At 44.8% G+C, this 24864-nt stretch overlaps 1 protein-coding gene across 2 annotated transcripts in view; it reads right to left on the reverse strand.

Moving 5' to 3' along the window:
• Positions 1 to 4246: 4246 nt before the first annotated feature.
• PLCL1 (phospholipase C like 1 (inactive)) overlaps positions 4247 to 24864 on the reverse strand; it is a 183367-nt gene continuing 162749 nt past the window's right edge. For both annotated transcript variants that reach the window (XM_041403443.1, XM_041403444.1), the window contains exon 6: positions 4247 to 6000. In XM_041403443.1, the coding sequence (XP_041259377.1) occupies positions 5818 to 6000 (183 nt within the window). In that variant the 3' untranslated portion in view covers positions 4247 to 5817. The remainder of the gene's footprint in view (positions 6001 to 24864) is intronic.

Here is a 24864-nt window from a genome sequence, read left to right on the forward strand (position 1 = left end):
CCTCCTAAAAACAGCTTCACCAGGCAGTCTCTGATGGAGCTCCACACGGAGCTGCCACCTGCCCAGGGCAGCCCCACACATCCCAGAGAAGGGTCCCTGTGGCCACGGGCTGGGTGCCCTCTGGCCCTGCCCAAAAGCATTTCCTTCTTGCTGCTCAGATTCCATAAAAACTAGAGTCCATCAACGAGTGCAAAGAAAAGGAGCAAAGCAGACGTCCAAGGGGGAGCTGGTGGCACAGCTCAGCTCTAGCTGTGCTGCCCTGGCTTTGGAAATACCTTGTGCAGGAAGACTGCTGCAAACCAGCAAAGCACGGCTGAGTCAGGGCTGGTGAATCCTGAAGGCAGAGTACATCAACAGCAGCAAGCAATGGACTTGCCAATAATGGTATGTTCTTCAATGCTTTGTTTCTGCCCCTCCAGCACACTCACCTTCCACCTTGGGAGGATCCAGCAATGAAGCACAGCAGCAGTCCCTACTCTGCCCTGTTTGCCAGGTGCAGGAGGCAGCAGCAGCACTCGGCTTCTTCCCCACACAGGGCACACTACTGCTGCAACTGCAAAGCTCCTCTCTCCATCCATCAGCATCATAAATAATCACAGCAGCTCCTGCTGTCCAAACCTGTAATTTCTATCTTGTTTTTAATTGCATTACATATAGCTGGTTCACCAGATGCTATCTGAGGAAGCATACAAATAATTCATCTCTAGCCTCCATTCTCCCCATATGTGCTTCCAAACAAGCCAAGTTAATCCTCTTTCTCTCACCTCAATAAACCATGGATCAGTGATGGAACAAATTCCCGTTGCACCTCCAGCCCTCACTGAGGTCTCTGCAAACTTCTGCTGGTGCAAACAAACCCCACGAGTTACCAAACTGCTCCCTGGCCAAACAACCCTCTTCTGCCACTGCAGGGGGGCTGATGGCTCCTCCTGGGCTCTCATCCAGTGCTCCCCCAAGCACAGCCCCACACCCAGCAGCCCCACACTCAACATGCCACCTCCTCTCCAAGCACACTTTTGACCTCAAGTATCACATTTGCTTCCCAATTCTACTATATTCATGTCTTTCTAAATGAATGAGTCTCTGCTGTGAAACTTAACAGGAAAAAAACTTCTAACATCATCAATAACTCAAACTTGCCTTTGGAATCATTCATTTTTCTTCCAGTTCCCAGAGGAGGGTGGTGTGGACTGTGCACAGCAAACAGCTGTCAAACACAACACTGTCTCCTGCTCAAGATTTGTCTGCTGAGAATTTGTTGTCTGCATGTTTTCTTGGAATTACTCCATGAGTATTTTCTGCAAAAGCAATTTATTCATAAAGTGTTTCAAATAATCAGGAAGAGTGTAACATCCTCATTTAAAACATGACCTGCTTGATCAGGGGCATGTTCACACAGTACTCTCTGTTGCAGAGAAACAGCTGGTGAGACAGAACTTGCATCACATTTCTGGCTGGGTCAGTGACATCTTGGTTATTGAACTCACAAAGCTCTCAACATCACTTCAAAAAGGAAACAACATTTTTTTCAGGGACTTGCTATGGAAAGCAAATGCAAGACTGCTCAGCCTGAGACTGTGCAAAGGCAGCCTGCCACGACCGTGCCAGAAGAGTCTCAAAGAGCACTCACGCTTTGGACCCATGAAACACATCCCAGCAGTGCTCCCCAGCTGCCCTTTGCTTTAGTGTGGCAATTTGGAGACAGCTTCACTGGTACACTGTTATGGTAATGATGGATTTTCATGCCTACCTAAGGCAGAGAGAGGGGCCAAAAAGAACCAAATCCCGGTTTTACTGAATGTGTTCTTCACCTACTGCTGCTGAGATATGAGCCAGGGCCACCATGCTCAGCCCCACAGGGAGCGGTGGAGACCTGAAGACACTACTCCTGTGACCCCCTCACCTTTTTTTTTGTGAAGCTTCCTGAGTTAGTCGCCTGCCTGGGGCTGCTGTCTAACCCTGTAGGAGTGGGACCCATGCCAAGAAGGCTATGACCTAATGTTTTAGTCTGAACAGAGAGATGGGAGAGATGGCATATCATACAGGAAAGTGCTCTCTATGCATGCAATTATCTGATAATCTATTTTGGGAGATGAATCTTGGAAAGAGGAAGAAAACTTTCACCTTCTTTGCACTGGGAAGCTGCATTATCCCTTTAAAAACAGGCAACTAAATACATGAAAAATGATACAGAAAGCAGTGAAACAGCATGGTGCTTTAAGTCATGCTGAATTCAGGAAGGGAGGGGAAAGGGCTCAAGTCCTACTGGTCATGTCAGCACATGAAATTTGGTAAAAACTATTCCTGCTGATTTAAGACTAATCAGGTCTGTGAACAGCTGAACTAATTCAGCTGCTTCCCATGCTTCATGGCTGGATTCCTTCATGCATGTATATAAGCAGCAAAATCCAAGGGAAACCTCTGCATCCATCTTTTTCTCATGGCCCCCAGTGTCCCCCTCACACATACAGTGACACTGCAGCCCTGTGCCCCATGCTGGGGCCATTCTGAGCTGCCTGCCCCATCCTTGCTTGGGAAAGATGCAGGAAGTTAACATCTGTGAGGTGGCTGGCCCTCTGCCACACTTGACCAAAGATGCAGTTTGGTAGGGGTCAGACACACAAACACGTGGACAAGACATCCCTGATCCCTGGAGGAACCGAGGCCCTTGGGAGTGGTGATTATGTGGTGGCTCAGCCCTTCCCACATGTGCTGCCTCACCTGTGCTCACCAGCAGTGGAAGGATTTGGCAGACACTGATGTTACAGTGCCTGGTTGTCCTCCTGAGAGCAAGAGCAAACTCAAAGGTTTTCCAGAAATGTGTAATTAATCTGTGCCTGGGAAGGAAAATATCATCAGTCTTATCTTCCAGTTGAGAGAATGACAGAGATAAAAACAAATACTGTAAAGATGGAGGACTCAATGACAGAGAGAACTCAGGTAGATTCAGTCCTGTGCTCCCTTCTGGCAGACAGCTCCCCACACCAGTCCCTGAGAGCTTCGCTGATTTCTGGCTGTTCAATTACGCTGTAAGCAACTGCAAATGCCTGTAACACCTTCCTGACATAACTCCCACAGAAGTGATACAGATAATACCCACCCATTCACGTGGGACATCAGGCAAATCGTACCAGCAGAGGGCCCAGAGAAGGCTGTTATTCCACTGCAAGAAGCCAGGCATGCCATGAAACATTTCCCAAAAAGGCCAGGCACTCAATCCTCTGTGTGTGTTTGTTGCTGATGCTGGATATGATTTTTCCATGTGTTGTCCCTCAAGGCTGAATTTTTATTACACCAACTGGCACTTTATCATTCACTTCATTCCCAGTGATTTCAAAGGAGCTCAGAGGAGGGTGAGATGAGCTTTTGCTGCTCCTTGGTGCAGGAGGAAGGGTGGAGCTGCTCCAGCTGTGGGGTTCTGGATCCCAACTAGGGCAATCCAGGGTGCCCCAAATTCTCTACTCCTGTATTTTGGCACAGAATGCATGACCTTGGCAGAGGACATGACATGAATGCTAAACATGGTATGAAAGGTGTGTGTGCATGATATGGGATTTCCATCCAGCCACTTTGGGTTCTCCTAATGCATCCAGAGTGAGAGCTGTGTAGTACCCTCTCTACATGTGGGCACAGAAAGAAAGCCCTTCTCTCTGTAATTTCGTGTTTATTTGTTCCTAAGATCAGAGAAGGTACTTTGCCAGAAGTTCCTGTACAGACATTAGGACAGCCTTTTAGATTGAGGAAATCAAGATATTTCTAGACTTGAATGAAGCACCAAGAAGCAAGCCACTCACCCTTCCTGAAGCAACCTCTTCCTTCTGAGAGGGATGCTTTCCAAAGGCTGATCCTTAGCAGCTGATGATACTGGGGTAACAGTTTCCATCATCCCTAACTGTAAGTAGTGAAGGCTGAGTGTTGTTTTTGTACAAACATAACCCAAGAGGGAAAAATGTGAACATGCACACTTACACCATTGATGTGGGCTTTATGCCTTGCCTGAAACACGAAAGACACTTCTCCAGACCTCAGGGAAGTCTGAACACACACTCATAATCTAATGGAGAGATAAACAGAGCATTTAGGGCTGGATCTGAACAAGTATGGCAAATTTTACTGAAATGGTATTTAAGGCACCTGAGTTATAACCTTTACAATAACACAGCTGCTCTTAGAGCAGGACCTTCTCTCAAGCAACTTACCCACTCTAACCCACCTTTATCCAGGATCATGTAAAATCACTGCAAAATCATGGGTCAAAGTTGTTTCATAGCTTTACTCTCTCAGTAATGTGCAACATGAACATAATAGTGTTATTAAGAAGTCAAAAATAACTTAACACAATAGCTATATAAGATTTTCCAATGATCAAACTTTCAGCAATTACTTTTGTTAAGTTCAGAAAATTAGCATATTTGTTAATCAAATTAATTTAAAAAGTAGCTTTTAAAAATAAAAGCAATGCTTTAAATAAATATAGTCTTTTTATAACCATAAAACACTTAGTCCTGTTAACACAAATATTCCACTCAAGCACAGTACTTAAACAATTGAAATGAATGTTGTGAGCACACGTGGGCCGGACATCGGGAGGGACGAGGATGCTTCGGGACATTCTCTGTCTCCTTTCCAGAGCGGCACAAAGAGGCAGTCAATTCTCAGAACTTCCCCAAACACATGATATGTGTTAGGATATTTGTAGCTGCTGCACAAAAATGCTGGCACCCTGTTTTTTCCCAAGCTATTTCTCTACACTACACGTGGAGCAGTTATTCAGCCCTTCTTTTAAATCTCTAGCACAGCATAATTTTAACCATAAAAACATTAGGCCAGAGCCTGCTTGCTTCATCCAGCTGACTCCAACATCTAGGCAGAAGGTGGCAAGCAAGGCCTGACCTCTCACATTATCTTGCACTAAAGCTCACATTTTGTGAAATCTGGAAAACCTTCCTTTTAATACTGGCACCACTGGCTGTTTCAGAACAGCCCGAAGGTCACCTTCAGCGTTCATGACCACCAAAGGGTATTCACAGCTCTCCCTGTAATTACAGGGCTGACTAGCTACGGTCATTACTACTCAAGTTAATGCCTATCAGCAAAGACGGTAGCTGTCTTGCAGATCTACAAGGTAGCAATGTTTTGCTGGAATAAACTAAATCAGCTGGTTCTTACGTTAGTATGTGTTGTCTGGGTGTACCCTGAAGAGCTGTTTGCTAAATTCAGCAAAAAATACACCTCAAATCTACTCATAATCTACTTAGCAACTCTGATCATTTCATATCCTGTTTACTTGGCTGTAATTGCTCACTAAAAATCACCTTCAGGGTCTGCAGCAAACCACCAGTTTTGTCCTCACAAAAACAGCTGTCAGTGAAATTTGTTGTGGTTTGTCTGTTTGTTTAAGCAGCATAACAGTAATATAACCTATAAGTAAAATGATAAAAGCTGGAGAGTAAAGTAAAGCCCAAAACTGATACAAGTGCTCTCAATTTGTTTTGATCTTCAGAATGAATAAGCCTATTCAAAGATGACAAAGGAATAAATTAGCAAATGGCTAATGTAATGCATGAAAGGGTGTCTACAGGATTTGCATGTGCGCACACACACACACGCACTTGCATACAGACAGCTTGGCTTCATTAGAAATCTCACTACCAGAGTTTAACTTGGATAAATTAACTGCATTAAAATACTGACGTTGTGAGGATTTTAATACTATCACACCCTGTAGAGGGCACTCCTGTGTGAGTTTTTAAATGCTTTAAAAAAATAGTTTAGACTTATTGAAATCTGTGACAAATGTGACAGCTCTGCCTCTCCTCACAGCCTCCCATTCTCATCTCCAGTGTCCTTCTCCTGTATTGCCTCCAGGCACCGTTTTGCCTTGGCATCCGCCTGCCCGCTCCCAGTTTTGCTCAGTCCGCACGACAGGCACGCCAGCTGGATCTGCTTCATGTTCTCCAGGGCTTCGTTCTTGGCGTTCTTCAGGAGATCTCCTTGGCCCTGGGGATGCACAGACATGCAGGAGAGAGAGTCAGGGATTGCACATATCGCTCAGGACCAAAAGCAGCAATACTGCTCCTGTGTCCCCACAGGTCCCAGGTCCCATCTCAAATCACCTCTGCCCCCTGGAAATGAAGCCCCTCCTGTAGCTTGATGCCAGCACAGTGAGGAAGGCAGCAGCCAGCACTGGACAGGGTGGGACAGGCGCCAGACTCCTCCCACTTCCATGTCACCAACCTTGGGAAGTAATTTCGGCCTGAAGAGAAGGAGGCTGCAGGACAAGGCATTTTCTCTTCCACAATCAAGAGCAAGGTCCTGCCAGGGCCAGGGCAGTGATGGCATATGGTACCACTCTCCCCAAGCCACTGCTCCCTCCCTGCTCCCTAGCATCACATCACCCATGGCAAAGGCCGTGTGTTCCCAGCCAGGGGTAGGAGCTGAGAGACCCTGATAAGGAACCCCTCCTTCCACCTGGATTTGATACCCAGCCTTGGGCCCTCCTTGAGCAGAGCAGGCCAAGCTGTGCCCATATGAAATACACCATCCCATAGGACTGCAGTGAACCCTTCTGAACCATTTTCTTTGGGATCTTCAAGAAGGCAAAGGGGAATGAGACTTCATGAACATGCTGCTTCTGTATCTTCTCAGAGCATGTAAACATGAGGTGACTAACAGGATATCAATCCAATTTGTAACAATCAGGAAAAATGTGTTACATGAAATTTGTACTAAGGAGTTGGGGTTCAGAAATGGCAAAATGAATATTTATGCAATATTGATATCTCAAGTGCCATGAAGCGACAAGATTCTGGAGCTACAGGATACAAATACATAAAAGCCAGATGCATCTGGTTATTAAAACTCAGTATCAGTAAGAATTTGAGCTCCTCTTCTCCTAATATCATCCCAAGTACAGCTTGAAGTACAGCACATGCTGCAGCTGGTTACACTCATAAGGAATACCTCCACTGACTGAAATGTCACATTCAGATCCCTGCCACCCAGCCTGACCACCTGCAAATCACAGGTACTTTGATGGCCTCGCAGGACACAAGAGACACTACAGCAGGACCTTGGGCTCACTGGAGGGGTGACTGATCACTCGCCCCTCTTTGGGTTCTCCAAACCAATCAGATCTCTTGGATGAGTCACAGTGTGACACCTTCCAGCAGCAGGAGCATCTCTGCTCTCCCTTTCCCCAGAGCTAAAAGGAAGGATTTATCCTACACCGATGAGCACAGTTCCCTTTTTGCCAGTGCCTGGCACTGCACTCACAGGGTCTGAGCCCCTGTACACAATGTTCACAACCAAGAAACAATGGTGGCTTGCAAGGCTGCAGCGCTGGTAAACACCACGTGGGACACCACGTCAACCAGGGACGAAGCCTGTGCCTGAGAACGTGACTGCCTCATCTCCTGGTGTCACAGATTTGTCCCTGCTGAACGATGCAAATCACCATCCAGATGCTGGGAATACAACTCAGTGTGAGAATAACAAAAAGCACTGAGACTGCGTGAGCAGCTCTGTGCTATTTGCTATGAAGCTCTTTTGAAGGGATTTGTGTCTCAGCAGCATGACAGTTCTGGGAATATACAGACAAAGAGCTTGGGATCCAGTCAGCAAGCATGGTGTGAAATAACAAAACAAGAATAAATTATGCAGCAGATATTTTTCACAGCTCTGAACTTACTTTTATGTCAGAGGTTTTGCTTATGGTTAAAGACAGTAGGCAGGAATTCAAGAGCCCCAGAGCTGCCTGGAGCACCCGGCCCACCTTGGTGCCCCTCCCAGTCTGCAAATGGCAGAGGAATAGTGCCGGTGCTGTAGTGACAGAGACAACACCAGCACATAAATAAAGTACGTATCATTAACTACATGATAATGTTAGCAGAAAGGGTCCTCAATACATCTTCCATCTCTTCAAACTGCATAAATGAAGTTTTAAATAGTTTGGGTTTAGGATGAAATACCCCTGGCTGCTACTTCTTTTGCACACAGGACCAAAGACACTAAAGACTTCACCATCAAACAGGAAAAAATCAGTGTGACCATGCTTTGCAGCCTTAACTTCTCCAAGCCAAAACCTGGCACTCTGTGTGCATGTCCAAGAACAGAAAAATCCCCTCAGTGCAAGAAGCAACCCCTTTCCAGGGTGAGGTCAAAGCTTAGAAATGTTTCTCAGGGTGGCCCACAAACTGTGTGTTTGTCCAGGGACTGAGACACCCATGGATGGACACTATTTGGGAATAGATGCACCACTTGGGGGACAACAGCCCAAGTCTGCCCTGCCCAGACTCTCACCTGAAATCTGCAGAAGCCAAGGGACTTCACGCCCCACGTGAAAGTGCCAACCCACCCCCTCTCCCTTATACATATTCTGATTTCACATTTGAATAAACAGGCAACTCAGATTACAGATTTTGTCTGAGGCAATGCACAGCATGTCTTCGGGTTCCAAGAAGAAACACATGCCTCCTGAGCAAACTTCCAATATTTTGAAGACATTCTTATTTTACAGTGATCTAAAAACAGAAGTGGACTTATCAAAATAGTGCAATTCCATTCATGTACAGACCAACTGATTTATGTCTTGGTCTCCTTGTGATTTTTATTTTTAAACAGCTGGTTCATTTGAGCAAGACGAAGAAGCAAAAATTATTTTGAATCATCTGTCATGAGAAAATTAACGACAAACTAGCCCTCTCTGACAAAGCTGTCATAATTCTAGAGACACCATAAAAAAAAAATCTGTGTGCAATGCTCCGTTTGAAGAGCCATCTGTTTGCTTTGAAAACTGGCTGTGAGCATAATCCACTTAAGAAGAATGTCAGCAAAATTGTGTCAACACCTTAACAAACTAAATACTGGATAGAAGCTAGAGTAAACTTTACAAGCATGATTGCATTGAAACAACCTTCACAGACCAGTCATTGTGAGCATCTCTGTGCACAGAACCATCCTGCTCTCCCTTACAAACAAAGCCTCTCTCTTTCAGACAAGGAGAGTCCATGACAGTCCACCTCAGCATCTATCCATCTATCATCCTTCTGCTACTGGTATCATCAGCCCTTCTGAAAATAAAAACTCATGAGAAAGTTTAAACTCATGCATTTGGCAGGACAGTGAATTAAACCAGAAGAGACTAATACGTGTTCTAACAAAAACTGATCAAGGGGCCATTTTCATTTAGCCTTAGGGAACATTAAAAGTCAGGTTTCATACACCTAACTACACCTAACTGCAGAGCCTCAGCACAAAATAACATTACAGGACAAATAATACAGTTTGTCAAGCAAGTGCAAGATTCTAAGTCTTTACCTTGACAGGTTAATATTACTTAGAAAACCCTTAATCTGACATGGTTTTAAATATTGTTCAGTTCCTGTGACAAGCCATGAAAGGCTTTAAGAAGCACAAGTAGCTCTAGACAGACACTGGTAATGGCTATAGATGGGACAAATTCCATATAGTTGTAGGTTCAGTTGTTGGGTTTTTTTTTTTCAAATCAAATACCAAAGCTTTTGAGTCAAGATGACAGCTCTAAATCCAACAGCAACCCACTCTGGGCCTGGGGAAATGAAAGTTGAGTTTGGTCAGTGACACCATTTTGTGTTCAACTTCACAATATTATTTCTTTTATATACATTGCATGTATATTTCTACAAAAAAATATATATATGGACATATACACTAATAATTACTGTTTCTATGCTTTCTAGGAAACACTCTGCGACACACAGGCCAGGCTGTGGGCACCCCCAGCACCAGGGACCCCAGTTATGGCACTGGCAGCACCCACAGCCTCTGTGTTGGCAGCTCCCACACCAGCACCAGGGGCTGCAGGAGGACCCTGAAGGCCAAGAGTGGGCCCATGCAGGAGTGAACTGCACTGACAGGAGCCCCACATGAGCACTTTGCACTACTCCTGGTGAAGCAGAAAATCCCACGCTGAGCAATGGGGCTTTCCTGGCCTTCCAAACTGGCTGTGTTTCCAGGGAGGCTGAAGCAGTAGCTGTGAAAGCCATTTTCTAATCTGCTGCTTGCTAAAGCAGACAGTTGCTTATCTCCTGAGCAGACACATTCTCTGACAGCACATTATGGGAGCTTTTCTCTCCAATCCTCAAGGGCTGAGTAAATAAAAACAAATAGCAGAGGTTTTAACACCCATCCCACATCATGCTCGTGATATTACTGTTATTTTTTAACTAATTCTCAAAGAGTCAAGCTCTTTCATTACTATTTAATCACAAAATAAAATCTCCAGAGGATGCCAGTGGATGCCAACGGGTGGCTGAAAAAGCCAGACACAGTCAAATGAAACAGCCACAAGCAGCACACCACTCCACATTTCAGAGGCAACACAGGCACAGAAACAGCACTGACAATCTGTGCCAAGGGACTCCAAATGCTGGAGAGCTGCTGTCACGTTGGGATACTCTGTGTGGAGGCAGCATTTACTGAAAGGGGTGCATTTTCAAAGTGTCATAGTAGGACTAATTGTGTTTAATATTAATAAGGAGGCACACAATTAAATGATTGCATATGGCTTTGAAAATGAAATATTGGGTAGGAAATCATTAATGAAAAGATCAGACTGTTATGCTAAACTTATTACAAAAAGCAGATATTTTTCCATGCATCCTTCAAAGCTAAATGTGGGAACAATTTTGATTTGAATTTGATTATGATATATTCATTCACATTTCAGAACAGACTACTCCAAAAACAGTGTTGCTGAATCAATGCAGACTGTAAAAATCCACCCTTTTCATTATTACTGCAGATAGTTTGTCAACAGCTTTGCTTTATTGTCTGTGACAGAGATCATAATGCACATGTTGGCATGAAAAATTACTGTACACAAAGATTAGACACAAAGCTATAATCACTTCTCACACACTGAAAATAAAGGATTGCAAAAATGTGTTACACCACAGAAAAAGCAGGGTCCAAATGTTACAAGCCAATTTATCTTTAAATCCTTGCACAGCAGAAATTCACTTCCTAACAGGAAAATAAAAAGGCCATAAATAAAAAAGATGGCGCTTAAATAGCATGCCTTGTGCTACTGGTGTACCATTTAAGGTCTGGGTTTTGGACACAGCTTCTCACTTACCAATTGTAAACCAAATGCAAGAGCTTGTTTCTACCTGGCTGAAACCAGCAACAACTTTGGCACTGAGTAAATCAGGTGATCAGACCGACTGCCTGCTGGGGCCTGAGTCATCACATTTTACAGGATGTGCTGGTGATTTCAGACATCAAACTGAGCATCTCATTTCAGTATATCAGCATGTTACTGACAGCCAGAGACCTTCTCTCCCATTTCCCAAAGTAGGGTCTAGCAAAAATTTGCAAGAAGGAAACAACTGGGAATCAATTATATCACACAGAGAACAGATCTGACATGTATGGAAAACATCCACCTAGGTAAAGGCAGTCCCCATTATATATAAAGTGCTAAATCTCTGTAAGCAAGAGCAGCAAAGCGTAACTGCTGTGGAATAGATTATTGTGTGCAGTTTTGACACAAGGTTACACGATGAAAACCAAATGAAATTATCTAAGGTTGTGCCAAGCACCAAGGTCAGAGCTCTAGGGCTGATCTGCTCAATGCACTGTAGCCAGCAGCTGGGATGCCTACGAGAACAAGGCTGAGGATGATGACAAAGAGGAGGAGATGGATAGTAAACAGGAACAATCCCCTCCTAATTCTGTATCTAACCCAAGTTATTCCTCATATTATCTTTTCTCCATTTACTTCATGAATCAGCCCTAAAGATGCTGGCTCCAGGCTTTTCCTGCCTGTCTGTCATTGCACAAGGAGCTGAGTGGGTAGAAACCCAAGCTCCTTTTCCCAGGAAAAGCACCAGGAAGCACAGAACCAGCCCTGACTGCTCTGTATGTCCCAACTGTTTTCCTTTACTCAGGGAAAAAAAAAATCCCATTTGCACCAAATATTTGAGTCTCAAAGACAAAACCACACCTGCAAGAAGCACTCAAGGCCTTGAGGGCACTCACTGCCTCACCAAGACACTCAGCCCTAAGGTGACACATCCCAGCAGCCTCCTGCTAACCTGAGGACAACTGCTGGGACAAGAGCTAAGGAGCAACTATCTCTGCCAATACCATTTACAAAGCGCAGTCTCTTTTTCAGGGCAGCCAGTTGTAAGGGAGAGAGGACAACACCAACATTACTCCAGGTGGCTGGGAAAATTCACAAGGCAACTCCAAAATAATCTGGTCCCATATAAAAGCAGAAAGGTCTTTTAGTAGTTCAAGGGAAAGCGGGCAGGAATCTGGATTATGGAACTTGCACAGAGCCCATTCAGCCATGGCTTGCCCTAAGCACCCAGCAGGATCCAGGGGATTAGGCTGCTCCTCTGTGAGACAGATCTCTCTAGGGGTTCAGATAGCAAAAGGACACAGAGGAAGATAATAAAAATTAATAAGCACATGACAATAAATAGAATAAATAAATAAATAACGAGCAAAGGAAGCAGAAATTAGAATGGCCCTAACTTGTAACACAGACCAAATGTTCACCTCACTTAGAATGGCCCTAACTTGTAACACAGACCAAGTGTTCACCTCACTTGTGGCTTGGATGCCATTACACAGCATGGGCTGCACGCACGCCATGGATATGTCACTGCAGGTGGGTAGTCTGACCCAGGGATGGGCCTGATGCTAGCCATATAAATGTGGTGTGTTAAAAACAATATTCACATTACCTGAAAACCAGTTCCATCTGATTTTAGTTACCTTTATTTAAACTCCCAAACTAGACCAATCTGACAGTTGTTCAGTATTAGGCCATCCCATGCAAAACCCAAAAGTTTTGCACTGATTTGCCATTTGCATCTTGCCCCAAAGGTCTGCACTGGGGAGGATGACCTAAAGGGATTTACAGAGCTGTTCTGCATGAGCCTGGTTAGTTTTCCAGGAGGCTGGTGACAGTTCATTGCATAGCCCAGCAGTCAACACAAAGCACGCGGCATGACATAAATGGCTGGGAAGAGGGAACACCACCTGTCTCTGCTGGAATGGCATTCCCTTGAAAAACACCCATACTATTTAATATCTTCTTTTCCAGAGGTTGGAAAGGTGCAATTAAAATCTAAATGGTTGTGCTGGATACCAAGAAACAGCCCCCACTCCACCACACTGGGCAAGGCTCCCCAGTTATTACAGAACTGCCAGTCCACCACTTGTATATTCCCAATTTATGTGACACAGCCAAACACAACTCTGAGAGCAGCCTGGGAGGTGGAACTGAACAAACAAGGAAACCTCAATGAGAACAGTCAGGCAATTACCAAAGAAGCAAATGCTTAGAAAACCTTCTGATTCTGGCTGCTGCCCTTGCCAGCATGAGGATATCACTGCTTTGTGCAGCCATGGTAACTTAGGAAAGAGGATCCAGATTTGTAATTCTCTTACAGGATTTGCCTAACAAGACAAAGGTGAAGGACATACATGGCCAGCTTGCTCAAACTCAGTTGAGCGCCCTGCCAAACCCTTGATCAAAGCCTGACAAGGAATTAACACCAAGCATTTGTTTGAACACCTAAGTGGCAAAAGCACTCATGCTACAGTCTTCCCTACTGATCTTTAAAAAGAGCTCTTCACTGAAATCCAGAGGCTCTTGCAAATCAGTTGCACTGTATGGCTGCTAATTTATTCCTTCGAGCAGACATTTTATGTTTAAAAAAAAGTGGGCTTTTATTTTTGTTTTTTAAATAAATGCCTATGCTTCTGTCTCACATGGGCATTTAAATTAAATTATGTTATATCAGGCTGTCAAAAGCAATGAATGTGAACATTGACTGTAACTGTGCTGCAGCAGGAATTTGCTTTCAGAAATAATGCCATTAATTTGATGTTAGCCATGTGCTGAGCAGTTCAGCTGCCTGTGTGTCTCAGGCACTACGTCAGGCAGACAGTTGGTAAGCACAGCCACAAATGCACAGACTTGCTGTCAACCCCTCCATGCTAGGAACCTGCCTTTTTTTCTGGTGATAAGTTTAAAATCACAGGGTTGGCTGGAAGCCCAGGAGTGAACAACTAATACTAAGAAAGCCCCACATCTCTGAAGAAATTTGGGCACTGTTTATTTTTGATACACAGCCATGAAATGAAAATTGAAGCTCTATGTCCAGGCATTTATTTTTAAGTCCTCCTTTCATCACAAAACCCAATTGCTCACAGGTACCAGTACTAACTGGTAATTCCAGTAAGGTCCAGAGAGTCCCAGGAAAACAAAACAGGAAGAAAGATGAGGCAGACAGTGCACAATTTTTTTTTGCAATTGATTTTTCTGAGTAAAAGGACCAGCTGCAGGAAAAGAGATATTCTGCAGCTAATGAAAGACCTGTAAAAGGCAACCCCCAAGCAAAACATTTGGCTGGCACCCCTTGCTACCTGGTGCCCTCTGTGCTGACTCTCAGATGCACAGGCTGCAAGCACACTGTTAACACCAAAAATCATGTCCTTCATTGCAGGGATGTCTTTTTGTCTTTCAGCAAAATGTCCCTTCAGTTCATCAGAGCCTGGAAAGGGTTTAGTGGCCAACTCTGAGCTGATTCTGCTTTGAAGACAATACGCATCTGTGCTGATTAGGGTTTTTTTGGAGGGAGGGAGTGTTGCAGCAATGTCACACAGTCACTGCTCTCCTTTGAATTGCTGGAGATACCAGCTTAAAAAATACCTACAGCTGTGCTTAATGCTAACTGAAATAATCTAATCTAGATGAAATCAAATTGTGCCAGACAGAGCAGACTGTTTGTGAACAGAGCACCTTCAGCACTGCTCCCACATGCAGCTCCTAAGGCTCTGCTCCTTTCTGCCTGCCACAAGCACTAGTGCCTTAGCAACTGTGTGGTTTGCAAATGCTGCTGGTGCAGTGGCTGCTGGCCAACACCACCAGCTGACTGGGCCATGGCAATCTGCAGAAGCCATCCAAGCTCCCTAGTCCTATCCCCCAGATGGGACAAGGCACCCCTCTCCTCCCTTCATGCTAGGAGCTGTGAGCAGCCAGTTTCTAATCAGTTCACAAGCAGCACAGGCCACAAACAACTTTATGCTGATGCAGAAAGCTTTAAGCTGAGAACAAAGCCTCCAAATCACATGAAGGTTTAAGTGCAAAAAGAAAAAAATAGCACAACCCACTGTCTAAGTACTAGGAGAACACAGGTTTTTATGGGATCCCTGAGCAAATGCTCTGACTTGCTTCACCCCTGTCCAGGGATCAGCCCTGTCATTCTGGTGCCCTGCAGTCAAAGGCAGGTTTGCTGGTGAGACTGGACAGTGAGCTCAGTAAAAGCAGAGCTGAGCCACCCTCTCTGCTCATGTTCTGCCAGCCAGTGGTTAGAGGCTCCTGTGGGCCTTGCAGGCTAACAGGGCTTGTTTCCCCTGGGAGAATCCCAGCCCTGCCTTCCCAGTGCAGATGTGAAATCAAGTACAAGCAGGAGCAGATAGGGTTATTTTTGTAAGCAGAACACTGACTGACCCAGCAGGCAGAGAGCTACTGAAAGGAAGCGACTGAGAGGGGAAGAGAAAATCAGCAGGGGTCAGAAACAGGCAAACAGGCCTGGGTGGAAGTGAGAAATCTGTTTCTGTTTTTTAGAAGGATGGGAGTTGAAACACAGCAAACTGAGTGAGCCAAGCACAAAAATTAGTGGTGCAGGATAGGGGTAGTATTCGTGTACAAACTGATTGCCCCAATATGTCAATGAGGGAAACTGAACAAGCATAATTTACAATCCATTACAATACTATGCCACGGAAAATATGAGGCTTTTCAGCCAAACTGAGCTCAATTTTTAAGCCATTACTGCAGATGGCTGTTATAATACCTCCACAGTTACTGGGGAGGGTTGGAGAAGATGAGTTTAGACTAGCCAGCATCAGACCACTGAGCTACCCTCCGAAGGAAACTGTCCTGCTGGTGCTGGCAGATTCCATTCCCAGCCCCTTTATCCCAGACTGTTACATTAGGCTGATCAGGTTGTTCAACTACCACCACCACCAATGCCTGAAAAGGTAAAAAAACCCCACTTTTTTGCTTTTCTGTGCCTTCATGTGGCTCAGCTCCTCCCCACTGCTACACACAGCATCCCTAGGTCACCACCCAATGGAGTGGGAAGCCAGGGAACAGAGTGAGAACTTAACTGCAATTATCACCTCTATTATTACTATTCAGAGCAATCACAGCTTATCAGTCAGGCTCTTCCTGCCAATACCAGGCCTGTATCTGTAGCACAGAGGGTACTGGAGAAAAGAGCTACTAAATATGCATTTTTAACTTACTCCTCTAAGTATGACTGCTCTCATGTAATCGCCTTTCTGACATCAGAAATGCCACCTTTTTCTTTTTGTGGTCTAAAAATAAATAGCAGCTGCTCAGCACATGAATCACTGGTTTTGTCTCTGCTTTTCTCCTCAAATGGATCCCACCTGTACCTGGGGTAATGACAAAAAAAAGGGTAATAAAAAAAAAAAAAAAGGACAAAGTGTCCTTTATTTCCTGCGGGTTTCATCGCCTGACACTTGAATTCATCTGACCCAGGTAAAAGTCGACTGCAGCTGTCAAAAATATACGATTGCAGTTTCCCAATCCGTTGTTCCTACAGTAAAACCTTACTTCCACCCACAAGTACTTGGGCCTCTCATTTCCCTAGCTCCTGTGCAAGGTTTTTCAAATGTCTGCCACATTTAGGATTCATGGGGTCTACCATGATCTAGGGGAGAATAACTGCAGAGCAAATGCCTGGTCTCCCTGAACACCCACAACTTTCACTTAATGCAGTTTGTGGCTTTTCACTGTTCCAGCCATCCCTGCAGACCCTTATTTCCAATAATCACACATGTAAACACAGAAGTCTTTACTCCACAGCCTTCTACTGCTAGTGGCTCCAGACAACAAAAATGAATCAATACCACCATTGAGTTAAAGAGCATTTTACTTTAACCACAACCCTCAGAATATGTGGTGGTGTGGGTGAACACTTTTCAATGTCAGGAGGCAGTAGTGGAATCTAGACTGGCACAATGAAGTGGGGAAGGTCATGCCAGCAAATCACTCCCTGCTGGATTCAGTTTGGTTCCCATGACTCATACACTCACACAAGTACAGAAGAAGTCAGAGGTCCCAGCTAACAATCGAGTTTTGCACATTCTGACATGTGGAGAGAGGATTTCTATCAATGCTCAGGAGGGAGAAGGTGAAGACTTGGCTTTCACACAGAGACATGCCAGCCCCCAGCTTCAACCAAGCACAAGGGCCAGGCACTGCTCCATTATAAAATATATACCTGGATTTCACTGAGGCCACTGACTGTGCCAGGGAAAACCCAAACATCATCTTAGCAACTGCAGAGGAGGAAATTCCAATGGAGCAACCAGCAGCTTTCACTGCCTCCTGAGCTCCCACCAGGAACTATCTTAAATTAGATACCCATTCCACCACAGGGAGCAGGTTTTGTAGATGCTGGCACATAATTCACACAACAAAAGGGGCAGACAGCTTGTCATAATATCTAAGCTCTAGGAAACTATGTGGTTCGCTAACAGGAGCTGTAAGGAGCTCTAAATATACCACAAGAGTAATTTTTAGAAGATGTTGAACCTCTTATCACACACCATTCAAACACAACCATTTCAGGTGAGTACCAGTTACAGCTCCCAGGGAATGTCACAGCACAGATTTAACAATAAGCAAATGCTGGAAAAAAGCAACGTTCAGGCAATTTTCTTTTAATGTTCTTGCCACGTATAAATCAGTGCCCTGGTCTCTCCCTGATACTTAAAAAATTCAGAAAGTACGTGTGGGTGGAGACTCCCTCATGGAGATCCACCATGCCTGCCTTAGAAGCACAGCCCTCCACTGCCAGAGGCTTTCAGTGGCATGAAGAAACACCCAGGCAAGGTAGTGTGGGCCATTGCCAGCCCAGGAAGGAAAAGGTCCCTTCAAGCCCCTTGGTGAGTGCCAGGCACTGGGGCAGTGGCCCTGCCTCGGGCACTCACCCAGTGCCACCCAAGGGCCCAGAGCAAAGGCTCCCAGCCCTGCAGCACTGCCTTGCTGCCTGAGCTGTGAGGGTTTGCTTGGGTTACTCTGCAATCCAGAACACCTGACAGAGGCAGCGGGTCCTTGTCTATTTTTCTTTGTTCTTACGGACATTGACAGATAGAAGCAAGAAATGTGTGAATTTCTGCAGAAACTTGTGCTTTCATTACAGCCTTTTTAATTCCTCTGAGCAAGGTCACACTGTCTGATTGGCACAAACTAGATTCCCAATTTCCATGTCTTCCAGGCTGTGTTAATTAACTCCACTGCAAGTACAGCAGTGTTTGATATCCATACCTCAGATAAAAAGCGTCACTGTAGCAGGGGAGGGAGGGGGTGATGGCAGAAGTTGCCTAAGTTCCTATGCCACCTGCAGTTTCTGCCTCACTGTCTCTTCCTGAGAGTGGTCAGTAAAAACTGACCCAGATTTTACATCCAAGCAATCCTCCTTTGGTGGGGAATCACCTACATTCATCCACCTTTTCCTTCATGCCTCCCCCTCCTCTTCCCACTGCCTCCCCTCAATAGTACCAACTTTCCAGCACAGTTCTGCAGTTCTGCCCAAGCACATACATGCAGAAGTAGCTACTTCTCCTCAAAAGATTATGATCTTCAAGAAACTTGTGACCCTCCCTGCTGATTTTTCAAATAACCTCTTCATAGTTGATAATCTTGTTGCTGCCCAAAAGAGCTTTCAGAGAACAAACTCTCTTTGTATGCCACCTGAACATTATTAATTACTTTTCCAGTTGCAGAGGCTTCGGACCAAATGACACACCCCCTCAGGAGAAGCTGGCCTTCACACCCAGGTGACAAAAACCCTGCCAGGCTGGTAGAGAACAGTGATGTGAGCAGCACAGATGGCACTCGGGCTGTGATGGGTCTGCCCCAAAGACACAAGCACAGAAGTGCCAGGTCCCACACAGCCACCCCAGGGCAAAGGTGGCACAAAGTACAGAGGAATAACTCACAGGAACTGCATCTTGGTGAGGGACAGCGTTAGAGCCATGCAAAGCTTAGTCTGCATCAAGGGTGGGGGTCACAGGTGGTTTGCCGCCCACACTGGCATGATTTAGATGATACAACTGGGGCAAGGCAGAGGGAATGGGATTTGAGGCTGGGGAGAAGAAAGAGTAAAGACTGAGATGACAGTGAGGCACAGAGAGGTAATAGAGTTAGGACAGACAACCAAGGAGAGGGCTTCGCTGAGCTGCCAGCCTACACAAGAGAGAGAGCTGGGCATCTGTTTTGTCTTTCAAACATCTTGACAAGCCTCCATTTGTCAAGTGACACTAAAAGTGGTTTTCTATGCACAGCACCTCAGTGTGCCAACCCTTGGCTGGGCTCCCAGACCATGCTGCTGAGGTGGCCCTGGCACAAGGGGGCTACCAGGCACAGTGACCCCACATGCTCCTGGCTCTGTCTCCCACCAGAACACAATGCATCTCACCCTGCATGCACAGCCAGCAGCTTGGCATCAGATCCATGGCTTTTGGCAATTTGTCACATCACTCAAAAGGTATCACAAGATTGCTTGAGATCTATCTCTGGCTTATTTTAGTCAAATTCAAGAACTCAGAAAGGTATCACTCAGGGCTTTTCATACCACCTTTCATTTATTCTAGTCTCTTCCTTTTGTGTCATAGTTACTGTTGTTTTGCACATATATTTGATGGCCTGTGTCACCGCCTGTATACATACACGCATGTGTGTTTGCACACATACAAACCCATCCCAATGGAACTGAAAGAGTAATATTTAGACCTGAGTTTCAGAACTCAATATTACAGTAAAAAAAAAAAAAAAAGTTTATATCAAAGGAAGGCATGTCACAGTACTTGTTTTCTGGATGAACTTCAGTGACTCCCCATTTTTGGTCTGTCATACATTTGGGTCCTCACTGACTGCAGGAAGCAAGAAGGTCTTGTCCCTAAACGCACCATTGTGAAACACCTGTAGGAATAGAGTCCTGGTGCTGAAGGAAGAAGAGCAAAGTGAGAAAATTGGCAGAAACACACATTTTTACTCAGATGACTCTGGCCATCAGCTCTTTCCCCAAGAGCCAGATGGCTCCCTGGGTCTACCAGGTATTGGGTATCCCCATGAAAAACAGTACAGCCTCATAACAAGCACCTTCCATGCCAAATAGCTGGGCAGTGCTTAGATGCACAGCAGCTAAATATTCACCAGCAGGAGGAATACACAGCTTCTCACTGGCCCTTCAGTGCTATTTTTTAACTCAAATAGGTGATAAAGGCTGGAGAAAAGAGAGAAAACTGTGTGTGCTCCCTGGAAGTACAGAAACTACTGATTTGCTTTGGTTCTGCAGGGGCTGTGTGTCACTGGGGAGCGAGTGCTGCTCCTCACAAGCACCAGCACTGCAGGCAGGTGAGTGCAGGCCTATGTGGGTCCCTGTGCCTGGACAGATAATGTCTGGACAATCATTCCTTGCCAGTCAGTGACACACTCCTGCTGTGACATTATTCAACAAAACCCCAGCAATAACTGAATAACAGGGGACAAAGTCTCTTCTCTTTGTCAGGCTATCCCGGGACTTCATGCCCTACAGAAACTCACAGGACCATGAAGGAGATCATCAACAGCTGTGAACCCTGGTAATCCTTGCTCTCTGCTTAGTCCCTGCTATTGCCAGCAGTTGGTACTTGAAGATTTAAGATTGTCTGGGTGGCCTTCACATGTATTTTAAACACACACAAATATTTAGCTTGTTCTGAATCCAACTCATGCCTTGGAATTTTCCTTGGCCAAGAAAACAGAGACCTTGTCAGAAACACTATTAGGCCTTCAAAAACTCACAGAGAACAGTCAGGTACCTAGAGAGGTCATGCTGTACTTGTTGAGACCGCTCACTACATCCTCCCTGGAGCAATGCTCTGGCAGCATGGCTGAGGGCCAAGAATAACAGGATATTCCAGCTGATTAACTAGTACTCCTGATGGACTGGGATTACACTCCTTTTACCTTAATACACAGTGTTGAAGCAACTTGAGAAGCTTCCATCACCAGGTACAACTGACAAAATCCATGGAGACTGTCTGTTGAAGAGCTCTGGGTCCTGTCTTTGGGCTTGGGCAAAACAAACAAAAACCAGTGCATTCATCATTTATGGAGGAGGTCTTTATCAACCAAATCAGTAGAGAACAGCACTCTGCTAGGTAGAAGAAAGATCTGCCTATCCTTCCTAATAATTGCATGGTTTGGTTCCCTTGGTTTACAAAATACACTGATCAAAACAGCTTGGCATGTGAAGCAAAACACTTACACTTACCTCCTTATCTTGTAACTCAAGATCATTCAAAGGATTCTAAATCCCCTATCCCAAAAAATCTTGCAACACCTCCACATACAGAAGAGCCCTGGAGCCTGTCCTGAGAGCCAGGAGCACAGGCTTTGCCCTGGAACCAGCCCTGAAGCTGGGAGCCTCCACTGCACTCACCTCTGCATTCAGAGTACACAAAGGTCTGGGAACAAGTTGTGCTCCCATGCGGCTCCTTCAGATTCTTTCTCAGATTCAACAAAGAAAAACATAAATCTACCTCCTCCCTCATCTTTCCCTCTACTTTTAAATTAACTGTTTCCAAGTAAGCAGGTTGAGCTAAATTTTAGTCCTATTTACAGGACTAAATGGATGTTTACCTTGATGCCCTCTTCACCTTGTCTCTAGCACTCTCAGAAAGGCAGCTGGCTTTTTATTAATTTTCTCATTTTTGTCATCACTTCATGTGTAAGAGACCAAGCTGATCTAGTCACTATGTGAATCATTAGAACAACTCTGCCTTTCCTCACTTTTGTAAAATCTGCCACTCAATCACAGACTGGCTCAGATAATCTCCACTGGAGCTGAGCATGTCTTGGCATTAGGCAGCAGAGCTTCAAAACTAGTGAGGGCACAGAGTCTGAAGAAGTTTAAAAGTTTGAAACACTGCTCTTAGTTCAAAAACATGAACTGCATCAGCAAAGCAAATGCAAACAATGTGGGGACTAGAAAGTTAGAAAGGAAAGATATTTAGTCTCTCTGGAAAAAGAGCCTTGGAGTAATCACATTCAAAATGCATTTTTCGGGTATGAGTAGAAGTGAGTTGATATGGAATAGCACAGTGAGCCCTGCATTTAAAGGCAGGCATGAAAACTCCAAGCCACACAAACCACTCCTGCCAACTGCTCCTGCTGCACTATCACTGTCAGAAGATGACAGCAAATAACAAGAATTTGTTGCTAAGACACTATGGCTTATATTTCATCTATTTTTGATGTTTCACAAATTGAGCACCAATATGCTTATGTCCACAGAGATATGCTGGGGAAAAGAGGGAGGAATGGCATCAGGAATTTTTGGGGGTGAGAGGAAAGCCCAACTGACACTCAGAGGGAATAAAATATATATACACAGAATACAGCAGCTTTGTGGGGACTCATGAATCCATCATGCTCTCACTTGAGATCTAGACAGCATAAATTGTCATGCAAATCCTTTAGCAACAATAAATAATAAGTGGCAGAACAGATTGTTACATTGTGCTTAACTACATATAAGGTTCCTACGATTCTGCTGTGCTGCTCTCTTGTCCACTCTGCAGCATTGCCAAGGAAAAAAGCCATGGTTCACGCCTAACTGCAGGAAAAAGGACTGATATGAAAAGACCCATATAAATGTCTCAGGATTTTATAATACTGTAGAATATCCATTCAAAACCACTTGTATAGTACACTATAAAAATCCTTAAATTAAGGCTGGGAATGGACCTAGTTCTTCCAAAGATAATCAGAAACTCTGTGTTTAAGGTGCTTTAGAATATCCATCACTACCTGACAAGTAGTTTTTCTTCAAAAAGAAAACTGATACCTTATAGTGATGATAAATTCACCTCAGTTTAGGTGAGGGCAGGCAGTCTGTATGTACATCTGTCAGAAATCTCGCTTTAATCTCTGCAAGTAACCTTAAAGTGTGCATTTGGGGCTCTGCCACCCAAGTGAGGGGATCTGGAATGCTGCAGGTCTCCCAAGCAACTGAAGGACATCATCCTGCAAAAGTGCCATTTCTGCACAGTTCTGCTGCATAAAATCACGTACACTAGAGCGAACATTGATCACAACCACGTCATAAAATTGTAGAGGCCTCCCCCAAAGAGAGAACTGCATTAGCAATTTAATAATTGTATGCCTTCTGCATTCGACAGACTTCTCTTGATATACCTAATCAGCATTCATTTAAATGCAGGATAATTAACAGATATACTCATGGATGAGAGCTGAAACAAGCCCTGAAAATGTAACCACTTGATGTCTTGTGTCATGCACTAATAGTTGGAGTCCTAGTCAGACAGAACAGACAGACTTAAGACAGCAGGAGCAAAATCTTATCGTGGGGAGCAAAAAAAGATTTAAAAACCCACAGGCATTTCGGAGCAGACTAGAACCAAACATTTGAGTCTTTTGCCCTTCAGCAGAAGACCAAAACAGTAAACACCACTTTTATCTTCTTTTTCCTATGTTTTGTCTTTAAATAAGCAGGCATGTTGGCATATTAGCTATCTGGATATTTACCATCAACATACAAGTACCTCTTGGTATCGTTTCTAGACTTTGGATGTGCTAACACACCAAAGCACAAAGAGCCCAGAAAAATCTGTCTTCAGGCTGTCAAAGCATGTCCACATGAGAGCAGTTAATCTGAATCATAGTCAACATACTCAAACTTTGTTTGACTTACTTGCCAGGCTCTTGGGACTCAAGCAGATCCCAACTTCTTGCCCGAGTGAACACCTCCTGGCAGTCTGTGACAGTTTTTCTTCAGCAATTAGAGTAGTTTTGCAGGCTACAACTTTTTTCCCTCAAACATTCTCAAAACCTCAGTCACTGAATCAGTGGTTTGCTCATGTGACAGACGCTGAGAGTGCCTTAGTTACTGCAAAATGCTTGGTACAAGATCCCCTGGGAGAGGCAGACAGAGTGGGCTGAAGAGCCCCAGGAGAGGTGGCAGCTGGCTCTGTCCTGTGCCGAGAAGGCCAGGAGCAGACCCGACCTGGCTCTGCAGGACATCACCCACGTGTACCTGACCCGGAAACCACCCTGTGCTCTACACTGGCACTGAGGTTATGGCAGGGGTTATGTCCCTGCTCTCAGGACTCATCAGAACTGCCCCAAGGAGGCTTCTCAGCTTCTGCCTTCCAGGCTCTGGTGCTCCCCTCCCTCCCAGCGCAGGCAGGAGGAGCTCACTGCAAAAGCAAAAGCAGCCCCAGGAACCAGAGCAGAGGTGGCCCTGCCAGGCAGGTGGGAGAAGCACCAGCATCTGGGGAGAAACAAACACGAGCCCACACAACTACATAAAAGCCTCTGCTCTGGCAAAGGGACAGTCACCTGCCTTAAAAACATGAAACAGCTTATGAAAATTAATAATGACCCTCTGTGACAAGGGAGGGTCACACCAGAACAATTGCCTCAGCTGAACTGAGCAGCTTTGTGTGCCTCATAGGGTGAAATTAAGGGTTCCTAACACCATGGTCCCTGTGAGGGGGTTAACACAAAACTTTTTTCACTACCTTTGCATTCTACTGGCACTCAATTAAATACAGAAAGGAAAACAAAGAGACAGAGCTGGTGATGCATGGAAATAAAAGTTAAAGTGAAACTAAATTTAAACTATTCCTGTGATATTGCTGTGAGAGTATGATTCTTCTGTCTAGTATACTTAAGTTATGCCTCTCAATATTACTGACTGTGAACCTGACAGTGCTCTACACAATGTGGAATGAAAGAAGATGAGACATTTTATAAAT

The sequence above is a fragment of the Onychostruthus taczanowskii genome, unplaced genomic scaffold, assembly GCF_017590055.1.
Source record: "Onychostruthus taczanowskii isolate IOZ18803 unplaced genomic scaffold, ASM1759005v1 scaffold20, whole genome shotgun sequence".
NCBI lineage: Eukaryota > Metazoa > Chordata > Aves > Passeriformes > Passeridae > Onychostruthus > Onychostruthus taczanowskii.